At 37.7% G+C, this 14,742-nt stretch overlaps 1 protein-coding gene across 2 annotated transcripts in view; it reads right to left on the bottom strand.

Annotated features, from left to right (window-relative positions):
- Positions 1 to 14,742, bottom strand: part of USP32 (ubiquitin specific peptidase 32) — a 203,897-nt gene that overhangs the window by 82,251 nt on the left and 106,904 nt on the right. For both annotated transcript variants that reach the window (XM_029211717.1, XM_029211715.1), the window contains exons 3-5: positions 13,895 to 14,000; positions 9,461 to 9,579; positions 3,185 to 3,344 (exon numbers count right to left, since the gene is read on the bottom strand). In XM_029211717.1, coding sequence (XP_029067550.1) covers positions 3,185 to 3,344; positions 9,461 to 9,579; positions 13,895 to 14,000 — 385 coding nt within the window. The remainder of the gene's footprint in view (positions 1 to 3,184; positions 3,345 to 9,460; positions 9,580 to 13,894; positions 14,001 to 14,742) is intronic.

Genomic DNA, 14,742 nt, shown 5'->3' with positions numbered 1-14,742 from the left:
GGATGAGTTAATCTTTGTACTGATCTACAGTCCTCTCTTAGAAAACTGCTTGCTCCCAAAACAATTACTCTCTGGAGAAAGTGGGATGAAGCTCACTGACATTCCCAAGCCAAGTGTTCACTAATACAAAAGGATGCAGGGAATTCCTTGATGATCCAGTGGTTAGCACTCCATGCTTCCACTGCAGGGGGCACGGGTTTGATCCCTGGTCAGGGAACTAAGATCCCTCATGCAGCGCACGCAGGGCCCAGCCAAAAAAAAAAAAGAGGATGCATATTCATTGTAAAGCACCTACCTATTCTATACCAGGCATAATGCTGAGTCCCTTAAAAAAGGTACTATCTCATGTATTCCTGAAGGGTAGCACCATATACCACCCCAAACATGCCACTTTAGCATAAGGGTTATTTTGAGTTGAAGGCAATTGAGAAGAAGCTGATACAAAAAAAAAGCTCTCCAGCTCCCCCTATTAGCCTAATTTATAAAGATGTCTTACCTGCCCTTCTACCAGGAAGAAGTTAATCAACAGAGACCACTCTAGATACTTATCAACCTGGAGATAGCACCAAAGGAAAGAATCTACATAACAAACCTTATTAACCAGCCATGTCAATCAACAGTTTCTCCATGTATTTGCCTTCCCACAATGTGCCATCCCTAGCAGCTCAAAGTCCTTTTCTTTTGTCTTGTCACATCTCCATAAAATTATTGCTCTTTGCTAAGATGCTATATAAGCTCAAGCTCTAACCACCCCTTTGAGTTACTCATCACTGAAAGTTCTGGTACATAAGTAAGTTAGTTAAGTATCAATAGTAAGAAAGTAAGCTTATGTTTTTTTCTTGTTATCTTTGTTAGTCTAATTTAAAGGGCCCCACCCAATGAAACCAAGATAAGTAGAGGAAAATACTTTTCCTTCCCCACACTCCTTACAACATATCTATGAGGTACAGTTGTATCATTATCCCTGTTTTCCAGATGAAAAAAGAAGTTCATAGAGATTAAATTTCCCGCAGCTACATGAATAATAAGTAGCAGGGCTAGAGTGTCTGACTCAGAGTCCGAAGAACTCCTAAATACCACATGAGTATTATTTCTTAAAAAAAAAAAAAAAAAAATATATATATATTCAGGCGGGGGCACTGAAAAGTAGGAACATCAAATTCATTGCCTATTCATGCCAGAATTTATCTGTCAGAACTTCTGGTGACAATGGAATGAAAATGAGAGGGAAAGTAGCTGGTGTATAACTAGTAGCCAACTCATAAATTATATGAACAAATAGATACAAATAGCACTTGATACCCAAGGTCCTCTACTCAGTCAACAAATACTTATTTAAGGCTTGACACAGGGTGAATAAAAAAATAATACAGACTCTCTATGATTTAAGAGAGATGACATGTACAAATAAATGGAATGCTATAAATAATTATAATACAAGGACAAAAGTGATAAGGTCATTCAAGAAGGGTACAAAAATGGTGTTATGAGAGTTCAGAGGAAGGAGAGATGATTTCTCACAGGAAGGCAAGAAAATGTTTTATGAAAACCAAGCAGCATGTGATTTAAGTCTTCAAAGATGACTAAGGTTTATAGGGAGAATAAAAGGGAAAGGCATTCATTCTAGTGTTAAGGAGTAGCATAAGCAAAAGCCCAGTGTAGGTACAATTCTGTAACCACAGGAAAGAAGAACAGTAGAAGTTAACACTTAGGCCTGTGTTGTGGAGGACTAAATACTGTCCCTCAAAAATTCATTATCACCTGCAATCACAGAATGTGACCTTATTGGAAATAGGGTCTTTGCTGATGTAATGAATTAAGGCCCTTGAGTTAAAATCATCCTGCATATAGACTGGGCCCTAAATCCAATGACTGGTGTCCTTAAAAGAAGAGGAGAGGACATAGACACACACAGAGAGAAGGCCATGGGAAGACGGAGGCAGAGATTGGAGTTATGCTGCTACAGGCCAAGCAAAGCCTGGGGTCACCAGAAGCTGGGAGAGACAAGGAAAGATTCTTCCCTAGGGCCTTCAGGAGGAAAAAGGCTCTGTTAACACTTTGATTTCAGCTTCCAGAACTGTGAGAGAATACATTTCTGTTTTTTCAGTTTACAGATTGTGGTAATTTGTTACAGCTGCCCTAGGAAACTAATACAGCTTGGTTAAGGACAATTAGTAGAGGGCTACTGTGAAATAGTAATATTGACCCTGGTTCCTGCTAATATTTGCTCTTCGACCAAATTCCTGTAATTTCCTGAGTGATAGGAATCTCTGACACAGAGCTCCTAAATTCTTCGCAATTTTCTGGGTGATAGGAATCTTTTGTTTTAATGTCTGAGATGACTTTTGGTAAGCTCTTAGAAAGGGTCTGGTCACTAGAAAGACCAAGCCATAATTAGAAACTCGGAACTTTCAGCCCCATTCCCCATTCTCTGGAGAGGGAAGATGAACTAGAAATGTAGTTAATAATCAGGCATACTTATGTAATAAGCCTGCACAAAAATCCCCAAAGCACAGGGTCTGGAGAGCTTCTAGATTGGTAAACACATCTACATGCCAGAAGAATTGGGGCATCACAGCTCCACAGGGACAGAAGTTCCTGTGTTTGGGGCCCTTCCAGATCCTGCCCTATGTATCTGTTCATCTGTATCCTTCAACATATCCTTTATTATATAATGAATCAGTAAATGTAACTGTTTCCTGAAGTTCTGTGAACTGTTCTAGTAAATTACCAAACCCAAGAAGGGGGTCATGGGAAGTCTCATTTATAGGTGGTTGGTCAGAAGCACAGGTCACAATCTGGACTTGGCGTCTGAAGTGGGGAGCAGAGGGGCAGTCTTTCGAGACTGAGCCCTAAAACTGTGGGGTCTGTGCTAACCCCAGGTAGACAGTGTTAGACTGAACTGAGATGCAGGACACCCAGTTGGTATCCATAGAGCACTGGAGAATTGCTTGGTGTGGGGAAAAAAAAAAAAACACCCCACACATTTGGAGTACAAAAGTATTCAGTGAGTAGACAAAAGAGAGAGTTTTCCTTTTCAGCTATGTACTCAAGCCTCCAGTATTCCATTTTACTATACTTTGGAAGAAAAAACCCACTGATAAAAGGCATATTCTCATATTCTCGTATTACCAGGCAATTGTATTAAAAAGTGAACAGAACACAATGAAATGCCATTACTTACAATGTGTGACTCCAGCCAGAGTTTGGTAGAAAGTGGGAGTATCACTATCATCAGTGAGGGTCACATATACACCTCCAGACAGTAGCCAACGAGAGAAGGTAAAAGCATCTTTGTTTAGAAGAAGCCAATTTCTAAACTTTTCATAGTTTACCTTTTCGCCCTAAAATTAAAACAAGAAAACATAGGTTTAGTCAAATTTTAAGGTACCTACTTGGAACTTATACAACTTGAAATTTGCATTTAATTGACATTTACCTTTCTACTATCTATAAAGGAAGAATTATCTAAATATCACTATAGGCTATATACCTGGAAATAAAATTTTTCAAATATAATTGTACTTCAGAACTTTCATTTGCATAAAATCTATATGCTAATTGCAAATTATTTCATCAATTCATTAAAGCAGTGCATTTCTACTAATAAGTCACATTTTATTTGCTAAGGTATATCCTGAAATCAGTAAACTGAATTTCTTTCAATATTTAATAAAACCAACTTTTCACTTGCTTCATCCCTCTTCTTCAGTACTTCAATTGGTCAGAATTAGCATATTTTAATTAAATATGTATGGAATTTAAATACTCTGTTAATTTCATTGGCAAATTAAAATCTATCCAGGAGTCCTCCTCCAAAAGACATCACTGAAAACATGTATTCACAAGTCAACTAGAATACAAAAAGAAGCAAGGAGATTTCTATTTCTTTGCTTTCTTTCCAAGTATTTGTCTTGCTAAATCTCTGGAGAAAAAAAGTATCCAGGCTGAGAAAGAACATCATATGGCTGTGTAAGTCAATCTCTTTGACGGGAAGACAAGAGGACCCAGGTAGAGGGAGGGCCAGATGTATCTATGAGAAAAAAGGCAGAAGCAACACATAGAAATACAATGAAGAATGACACTCAGGAGCCTAGCAGCTGTAATCCTGATGGAGATATTAAGGGATACAAATAACTTAGAACCTAAAAGAGTTACGGTAGAAATAATTTCTATATTGTTAGTAGCATCCTATTAAGTATAGCAACATGCTTAAGCCTCATGGTTTCAGAACACTTAACAGTGCAAACCAAGCGATCAAGACAACATTGGAAGTCTTGTTTTTCTACATGGAAGAATATGGCATTCAGACTTGCTGCAGGGATGTGAGGACATTGCCAACATGTTTATAGAGAATCATAGCCATATTCTTTCTCTACCCCACATTTAGTCTAGAAAGAGGGTTTGCAGTATAAACCCTACAAGCTGATGCAAGGGCACCACCTATGCCCTGTAGTCTACTAATTTTTACAAGTTAACATCTCTGACATTGGGAAAAGTCTGAAAATCAATAATACCCTTCAATTGTAACTCGCAGGTTTTTTGTTCTTTATAATACATAAAGGCGCATCTTATTAATCGATGGCATCTTAGATTCAGTTGAACGTGGTAGTTTCAATGGTTTCAGTGAAGCTAAGATGTTGTTATAAGATGCACCTTCATGTACCATTAAGAAAGAAAGAAGCTGCCTATTATTCTACCACCTTCACATATAGGTAATATTTATTGAGTATTTACAATGCCCTAAGCACCATTCTAAATATTTTTATATTCATTTAATCCTCAAGCAACCCTCTATAGGAGATACTATGATCCCCATTTTACACACGAGAAAACTGAGGCTCCAAAAAGTTATGCATTCAAGGTTATACCGTGGCAGAGATAGGATTGAACCCAGGTAGTCAAGGCTCCAAAGTCTCTGTGCCTAAACTATACACTTCACTGCCTGGCCGACTTAGTGAAATATAAAGCAATCTCTGAAATCCACTTGCCCATTGGGATCACTCCATATAGCTGGTAGCACCAAAATTCCATCTGCCAAACCTGACTTTTTATGTTTTTGAATCATGGCTCTAAATAAGGGAAGTAAAGGGAAAGTCTCCTTTTATAAACTGTCATAATAGCAGTCTAGAAAAAAGAATTTCCAGTACTATAAAAGGCAACTAAAAATAAACAGACTTGGGCTTCCCTGGTGGCGCAGTGGTTGAGAGTCCGTCTGCCGACGCAGGGGACACGGGTTCGTGCCCCGGTCCGGGAAGATCCCACATGCTGCGGAGCGGCTAGGCCCGTGAGCCGTGGCCGCTGAGCCTGCGCATCCGGAGCCTGTGCTCCGCAATGGGAGAGGCCACAGCAGTGAGAGGCCCGCGTACCGCAAAAAAAAATAAAAATAAACAAACTTCTGAAACTGATACATCTTTGAAGAACAATGTAAAATACGAATTTCCACCTTGAGAATCAACAACCAAAAACATTCAGTAAGAAAAAACCAATATAACTCCTATGTGGATTTCCTTCATTTCAAGTTACTGAAACATGGTAACTTGAAAAGCAAAGGTCTGGATCACATCACACACATTACTCAGAAATTACAGCAGATAAATACATCAAATAGTTGAATTAGGTAAAATTAGTCCATTTACAGTCTTGTTTTTTTGTTTTTTTAAAATCAACCTTGAGTACCTAATGATTTAAACAGCTATACACGAGTATCCCAAAACCTAGGCCTCTCATTTCTTTGATCCTCCCTCTTCCATAGGTCTTGTCCTTCATACAAGACTAACCCAACCATTTATTACCATAGTCTTATATTGATATTTTTATTATAAATCCATTCCCTTTCCAATAAATGCAGTTTTAAGCATTCCACTCTCCCTGTCACAATTTCCTCTTATGAGCACACTCCTAGTATCCTGACTCCAGTGATTTTTTAACTCCACAGGACCTACACCAATCACCTACACTTCACGTTGTCAAATCCAATGATCACTTCTCAGTGATCAAAGGACAACTCACTTGATCTTTCGGCTTATTTGATGTCGTTAAATACTCCTTCCTCTTGAAACATTTTTATCTCTTGGCTTCTAGGACACCATTCTCTTTCGTTCCTCCTCACAAGCTATTCCTTAGGCTCCTGTTTTGATTCTTCATCATCTCGCCATACGTCAGAGTACAGGACTCAGTCTTCCAATCCATTTTCTATCTTAATTCACTCCTAGATGACCTCATCCACATCTATAAGCCAACAAATCCTTTCCTCTGAACTCCAACTTATATGTCAAAAAGCACAGTTACCACTCCACCCGAATGTCTAATATGATTCTCTAATTATGTCTTAAACTTCTCTTGCTTTTGAAACCTCCAACTTCCATCTCCTATAGCATTAGCCATCTCAGTTAATGGCAACTCCATTCATTTACTAAATCAAGCGAAACACCTTAATTATCCTTTTCTCTTTCACTCACAGCCCATCATCAATACAAGAAATGGTCCTGTCAACTCCACCTTCAAAATAAATGCAGAATCTGAAAAGTCTCATCACCTCACTGTTACACCATGACCTCTTCCCTGGATTATTCAGATACCTTAATCAGACTCTGTTCAGTGTACTTTCTACAAAAGAGCCAAAATGATGATGTTTAAAATGTAATCAGGACTTCCCTGGTGGTGCAGTGATTAAGAATCCACCTGCCAATGCAGGGGACACGGGTTTGAGCCCTGGTCCAGGAAGATCCCACATGCTGCGGAGCAACTAAGTGCATGTTTCACAACTACTGAGCCTGTGTTCTAGAGTCCGCAAGCCACAACTACTGAAGCCTGTGCGCCCTAGAGCCTATGCTCCGCAACAAGAGAAGCCACCACAATCAGAAGCCAATGCATCGCGACAAAGAGTAGCCTTTGCTCGCTGCAACTAGAGAAAGCCCGCGCACAGCAACGGAGACCTAACTCAGCCAAAAAAGAAAAAAAAGTAATTAAACAACAGCAACAAAAACTCATATATTTTCCTGCTCAAATACCTCTAAAGATTTCTATCTCACTCAGGGTGAAAGCTGAAGAACTCACACTGTCCTACAGGGCCATGTGTAATCTCCCTACCCCATCCCACCCCCTCCCCCAACCTCTGTAGCTTCATTTCCTACTATTCCCTTGCTCATTCCATTCCAGCTAAATTGACCTCTTCTTGTTCCTTGAACAAGTCAAGCACACTTCCCCTGAGGGCTTTTGCTATATTCTCTTCATGAAAAATGCTTTCCTTAGATATCCCCGTGGGTTTTCTCTCTCACTTCCTTAAAATTCTTTGTTCAAATGTCACTTTCTCTGATAAGCCTCTCCTAACTATACTATACAAAATACCTACACTTGGCTACCTCCTCTCCATCACCACCTATGCCCTGTAGTCTACTTTATTCTTCCCTATAGCACTAATTATTATCTAATATATGTACCTGCTATTGTGCCTAAATTATAAGAGAACTGGGTGGCTAACCACATTTAATCCCCATCTATAAAATGGTAATGTCTGCATAAACCTTATTAAAATGAAAAAAAATAGGAACTTCCCTGGTATCCAGTGGTAAAGAATCCACCTTCCAATGCAGGGGATACCCGTTCAATCCTTGGTCAGGGAACTAAGACCCCACATGCCGCGGGGCAACTAAGGCTGCGCGTCTCATCTAGAGGCCGTGTGCCACAAACTACAGAGCCCACGTGCCCTGGAGCCTGCGTGCCACAACTAGAGAGAGAAAACCCTCACACCACAACTAGAGAGAAGCCCGCATGCCTCAACAAAAGATCCCGCATGCCGCAACTAAGACCCAACATGGCAAAATAAACAAATAAATATTAAAAAAAAAAAAAAATATATATATATATATATAATTCTCCCCAGAAATGAGCAAAGCACTTAACATCTCTGTGAAAAATTCAAGTAATCAGGCCTGTAAAGATGAGATCAGTTTTTTTTTTTCTGGTCAGCAAATTTTATTAGGGGAAAAAAAAATGATCTAGTTTGTCTTGAGGTACTGAAATACCATCACAGCAACTTCCAGTCTATAAGTAAGAACCAAAAATGCAGGAGGACAATCCTTCTGCACCAAACACACAGAAATGTTTAGTAAATGTAACACCATAACTACTACCAAAAACTGCTTAGCCAAGCTCAAAAGCAAGAAAGGGAAATCTCCAGGTGCTATCAACACAGAGGAAACTTAAAGCCAGAGTGATGAAAAGCTAAAGGTAAAGCCAGAGAGTCCAAAGAGATATAAGAACCACACACATGGGCTCCCCTGGTGGCGCAGTGGTTGAGAATCCGTCTGCCAATGCAGGGGACATGGGTTCGATCCCTGGTCCGGGAAGATCCCACATGCTGCAGAGCAACTAAGCCCGTGAGCCACAACTACCGAGCCTGTGCTCTAGAGCCTGTGAGCCACAACTACTGAGCCTGCATGCCACAACTACTGAAGCCCGTGTGCCTAGAGCCTGTGCTCCACAATGAGAGAAGCCACCACAATGAGAAGCCCACGCACTGCAAGGAAGAGTAGCCCCCCGCTCGCTGCAACTAGAGAAAGCGCACGCACAGCAACGAAGACCCAACACAGCCAAAATAAATGAATAAATAAAATAAATTTATATTAAAAAAAAAAAGAACCACATATGGCTGGGGTATTAACAATCAATGCTTATATAGTTAGGAAGGTGACTAAACTAAATTGAATTAAAACTCTCTGAATAAAACCAAGAGCAGTGAAAGTGAAATGGAAGTGGGTCAAATAGCCACCCATAAGAAATCACACAGCACTGAGTGCTGCAGGAAAGAATCAGAAACTTGTAAAAGGACTTTACTCTGCCATCTCTTGGGACTTTTCCCATATTAGCAGACCTCTGAAAAGAAATAAAAGAATTTTCTCTGTTAAAGATACACATTTTCTGTTGTTAAAGTTTTTTTTACAATGAAAATATATTATTTATGAAAACAGGAAAATGACAAATTTTTAAAACCCAAATATTTCACTATGCAAATCAATTAAGTAAAATAAATGATAAAATAGGCATTGATGGATCATAGAGGTCACCTATGGCTCAAGGCCAATGAGTGATATATCTATATGCTCATGATGAAAAGCAATGAGCACCACAACCTAAGCAATGCTGTTTCTGCAGGATCACCTGTGTGTGTGTCTGTATGTGTGCTGGTGTGACAGTGGGGGAGTATGTTTCATTATACCGTTAAGTATAGACAGTTGCCTTTATTGGGAATTGGGAATTTTCAGATTCACAAACACTGCAGTAGTGTCATGCACCTTTGAGCATAGCATACAAATCGTTAAAGCATCAACCATTAAATAGAAAAATGTCAAGAATATGCTACACATAAACATCTATTCATCACAGCTAAATTCATTATACAACTAAGAGTTAATACTTTGTCCACAGGGAGGGATGAAATGTAAATCTTTAAATATACCTCTGAGAAACACTTCCTGAGTGTATCTGGGACTTTACCATCCACCACATGGAGCATTCTTTCCATTTCTTCCCGTATAACATAGCTCCCGGATTCACTTGCAAAAAGACTAAAAATGTCTAGGAGAAAGAAAGAATAAAGTAATTTTATCATAGATTAAATGTACTCTGGTGGAAGTAGGGAGGGAAGAGATAGGTAACAATTATTGAGTGATTACTAGTGCCAAGCACTTTATAAATATATAATTTAATTTATTCCTTAAAAAAACAATGCTAATTAAAACAGGAATGTGGTATCTTTTCATATACCAAATTTGCAAAAATGTTTAGGTGTGACAATACCAAGCGTTAGCAATAAACTGGGATAAACAGGAACTCTTATATACTGTTAATGAGTATAGATTACTGTAACACTTCAGAGAACACCTTGCCAAAATCTAGTAAAGATGAATATTTATGCTAGAAATTCAATTTCTAGGCAACTCTACCTCCACTTGTAAGAAACTCTCATACATACATGCATAAGGTACAACATACACTGAAATATTCTTTGTAATAGCAAAATTTAGGAAAGAAAAGATAAATGTCTATCAACAAAAAAAAATAGGTAACCTGAGACACACACACACACACAATGAAATACTATATAGCAGTTAGAATAAAGGAACCAAGTGTTTCAACATGGGTAAATATCAATAATATTCAGGGGAAAAAGCAAATTGCAAAACCTGTATAGTATACAATCTATTTTAAAAGTTTTAAACCTGTAAAACAGTTGAAGATATGTTTAAGGATACATACAAATGTCATAAATGTATACAGACCTGCATGAGGAATGAAAGATCACCAATTTCATGAGAGTGGTTACTTCTGTCAAGGGAAGAATGTGGATGGCAACATGGAGGGATACTGAGAAAGAGCCTCACCTTGGCTATAATCTTTTATTTCTTAAAAAACAAGTTCTGGGACAAATATGACACAATGATAAGAAATAATAAAGCTGGGTGGAAGTACATACTACATGTACGTTGGAAATATTACTGTTAAGAGTTGAACTGCATCCCCACAAAAGACATGCTGAAATCCTAACCTCCAAGTACCTGAGAATATGACCTTATTTGTAAAGATAGGAGATAGAAAGATAGAAGAGACATTCCATCCCTCTGAAGGCCCAGTGGGTTCCATTGCCTGCCCTCCCACATGTCATGGCTGATTCTCTTAAGGGGAATATTTGCTAGAAGCCTCTGACCATCTGTTATGGGTTAAATTATATTCCCCCGCTCCAAAAGATGTTGAAGTCTTAACCTCAGTACCCATGATTGTGACCTTATTTGAAACAGGGTCTCTGCAGATATAATCAAGTTAAGATGAGGTCATTAGGGTGGGTCTTAACCCAATATGATTAATTATAAGAAGACAAGACAGAAACAGTGGGAAGAAAGCCACATGATGAGATGGAAAGAGACTGGAGTGATGCAACTGCAAGCCAAGGAATACCAAGGATTGAGGGCTACCACCAGAAGTTAGGTAAAAAGAAGCATTCTTTCCTGTAGATTTCAGAGGGAGTAAGGCCCTGCTAACATCTTAATTTTGGACTTCTAGCCTCCAGGCTGTGAGATAATAAATTTCTGTTGTTTTGAGCCACCCAGTTTGTGGTACTTTGCTACAGCTGCCCTAGGAAACTAATACAATTGTATAATAAAAATGATTTAAAATTTTAAATATATGTGTTTATGACCCTCAAATTGGTTATTTTTATTTATTGGCTACCTGGAGCCAGAGTATGTGTTTGTTGGTAGAGGGATGTTAATCTGAAAAAAATCAGGATCTCAGTTAAATTCCAATACATAAAATTGGGTTTAGGGATATGTTCATTATCTTGATTGTGATAATGTGGACATATACATGTCTGAAAACATCAAAATGTACACTCTTTAAATACGTACATTTTATTGTATATCAATTATACCTCAGCAAAACTGTAAAAAAGGAAACAGCTGAAGAACAACAGTCTAAATGCAGAAATGAGAAAGAAGATTCTGAGAGATTTAGAAGCAGTAAGAGGGCAGCTTAGAAAAGGAAGAAAGAAGAGAGAAAGACCAGCATCCAGTGGGCAAGGGTAAAATTCTAGGGATTTTTAGAGCAAAATGTCATACTCTTTAATATAAACACCTTCCTAAACTCCCCCTGGAAATTTTTCTTCTTTTTTTTTTCTTCTTTCAAAGTTTATTTTGGCCTCAATGTTTTTCACACGTTTAACTGTAGGTACATATGTGTGTATATAAACAATCACTTTGAGAAAACAGTAAAAGTTAACAATTTATTGATTGCCCGCTAGTTCTTGATACTTGCCAGGTGCTTTACATACATTTTTTTCTTCTGAGTTTTACAATGAAAGATTTTGGTGGATGTTGCTTTCATCCTTGTATTGATGAAAAACAGGGGCTCAGAAGATCAAGGAAGAGGCTCAGAGTCATACATATAGTAATTGGTCAAGCTAGCTTTTTTGCTCTTGGTCTTTCTCCCATGTTTTGCTCTGAGAATCATTAATTATGATAATAGTCAAATTATACTACTGAATTCCTACTATGTGCCAGACATTGGGGTCAGAGTGTCAGGGATAGAGCAATTCTAGCTGAGTCCTCCCATGTTGTCACTTAAATTTTAACTGTCATCTGACATTTCCCTCTCGTCTCCCCTGGAAAATTTTCAATAAAATTTACATTGTTTACTAATATTCTTGTTAAGAGCAGATTTGCCTTGGGGGAGCTCAAAGAAAAGAATGAGGAAACATAAGACATTATAAGTAATCAAATGAATGAATTAAAAATTAAGTAAATAAATGCATATCCTAGGAAACACAGATGGACAATGAATGATCAACTAAGGTTGTCTTCCCTTTCACATTTAGAGGGTAAATGATGCCATCTCATTGTAATATAAAATTTCCCTGCTTAGTAGAACTTAAAGGTGCCATCCTCTTCTGGGCTTACATAATTCACCTAATAAAATTCATCTCTGAAGTTAAAAGTAAAACCATTATAAATAATTAAACCTTTTACCAAGAATTTGTATAAAGTATTATCAAGTGAACTTCTGGTTGTATTTGTGAAGTAAGGCAAGAATAGATTGCTAAATCTATGTCTTCAGAATTATTTTTTAAAAATCAGCTTTACTAAGATATAAGACACGTTCCATAAAATTCACTCTTTTAAAGTGTGCAATTCAGTGTTTTTTAATATATTTACACAGCTGTGCAATCATCACCACCATCTAATTACAGAACATTTTCACCCAAAAGAAACCCCATACTCATTGGCAGTAAGCTCTCCATTTCCCTTTCCCCCTAGCCTCTGGCAACCACTAATCTATATTCTGTCCCTATAAATTTGCCTAATCTGGACATGTCATATGATTGGAACCACATAATGTGTGTTCTATTTTGACTGGCATTTATCACTTAGCATAACGTTTTCAGGTTCATCTATGTTGTAGCATGTACCTGTTGGAGGAGAGCAGAATTTGTTGCCCCCAAATACGTCACTTTGGCTTGACAATTATTTTGAGCTTAAAGGCAATCAAAACCCAGCAGATTCAGAAATGCTCATTACCTCCCCATCAACAGCCTAAATTTATATCGGAAAAAAGGCCTATACCAGAAAGAGAGTTATTATCAGAGATACTTTTTTACCTAAGAAACTAGTATAACAGGGCAACCTTTGTTCTCCAAACATCTCTGCCTTCCTGTGAATGGACTCCCTTCCTCTTGTACCCTCAGATCCCTATCCCTTTCCTTAGCTCAGAATGTTATATAAGCCTCAATTACCTGGCTGCCCTTTGGGTCTCATATTTTTATGGGGCTCCTGTACGTACATACAAAATTTGTTTGGTTTTCTCCTGTTAATCTGTCTTATATCAACTTAATTAGGGAAATTTTTCCCGCTCTTACGCAGTACTTTATTCCTTCTTATTGTTGAGTAATATTCTATTGTTGGTTATATCACGTTTTGTTTATGCTGAATGCATCAGTTGATGGGCAGGGTTGTTACCATTTTGTAACCATTATGAATAGTGCTGTTAGGAACTTTTTTTTTTTTTAATGAATATATGTTTCCAGTTTTCTTGGGTATATACCTAGGAATGAAATTGTGGGATCATATGAAAACTCAGTGATTAACAGTTTGAGAAACTGCCAGTTTTCCAAAGTGGCTTCATTATCTATCTTACACTTACATGGTATCTAATTGTAATTTGAATTTACACTTCCCAAATAACTACTTATGTTTAACATTTTTTCAAGTGCTTACTGGCTACTTGTATATCTTCTTTGGAGAAACATCACTTCAAATCCTTTGACTGTCATCAAAATTTTGTGGTAGATTATTCTGTACACAGATGTAGTATTTTAACATTTTGAGATAATAAAAGTACTCACATTTTGCTTTCTCTTCATCTCTGCCTCTTGTAAGAAGGACAAGTCCAACTATTAAGTTATTGAAGTGCAGGCCTTTGGATGTTCCACCAAAAGAACAATAAATCACCTAGGAGAAAATGAATGATACAGTCAACTATAGACATTTCAATTGTCAAGGAATGTGAGGCTGACATCACCTTTAACAAATCTTATCTCCATCTCCAAATAAGGTCCTGGTAAATTTTAGTGCAATGATATTGTTTCTCCCTCTTCTTCCTCCCTTACACCTTGTTATGGCACTCAGCCAAGAATATACTGTACTTATCCTAAAGTACATATATCACTGGCTCACACACTGAATTTTCTTTCTCTTGGGAGTCCTCATCAAGGTCCAAAAAGATAAGTTCCTCCCCTTCAGTAGTCCCAATAATGTGATAAGGATTTCATGCAATTAGACAACTTCCTTCAACCTCTGTTAAACATATATACATAATTTTGATTTGAAAGATCAACATTCTCTAAGTGAATGTTCAGAAATACAGTGGCAATTATACTGCAATGTATAAATGTACCTAATTAACATGTTGTACACCTTAAATTTATACAAAGTTATATGTCAAATATATTCAAATTTTAAGTAAAAAAAAGAAAATACAGAAAGACATTTTTATACTCTTAGAATTGAGTATTATGGTAATCAGAAATAAAGAAGAAAAGCTATTCATAAGAAAGGGACAGTAACAGCAATCACATAAATTCATTTATTCAACAATTCTGTGTTGAGTGCCTAGTGTGATACAACAAACATATATTTGGTCTTCCTCCAGGTTCCTGACACAAGAGCTTCTAAAATCTTTGGAATTCCCAGA

The sequence above is a fragment of the Monodon monoceros genome, unplaced genomic scaffold (assembly GCF_005190385.1).
Source record: "Monodon monoceros isolate NGI ecotype Baffin Bay Population unplaced genomic scaffold, NGI_Narwhal_1 Super_Scaffold_9, whole genome shotgun sequence".
In the NCBI taxonomy this organism is placed as follows: Eukaryota; Metazoa; Chordata; class Mammalia; order Artiodactyla; family Monodontidae; genus Monodon; species Monodon monoceros.
The sequence above is the reverse complement of the archived record's forward strand: the minus strand, read 5'-3'. Positions and strand labels throughout refer to the sequence as shown.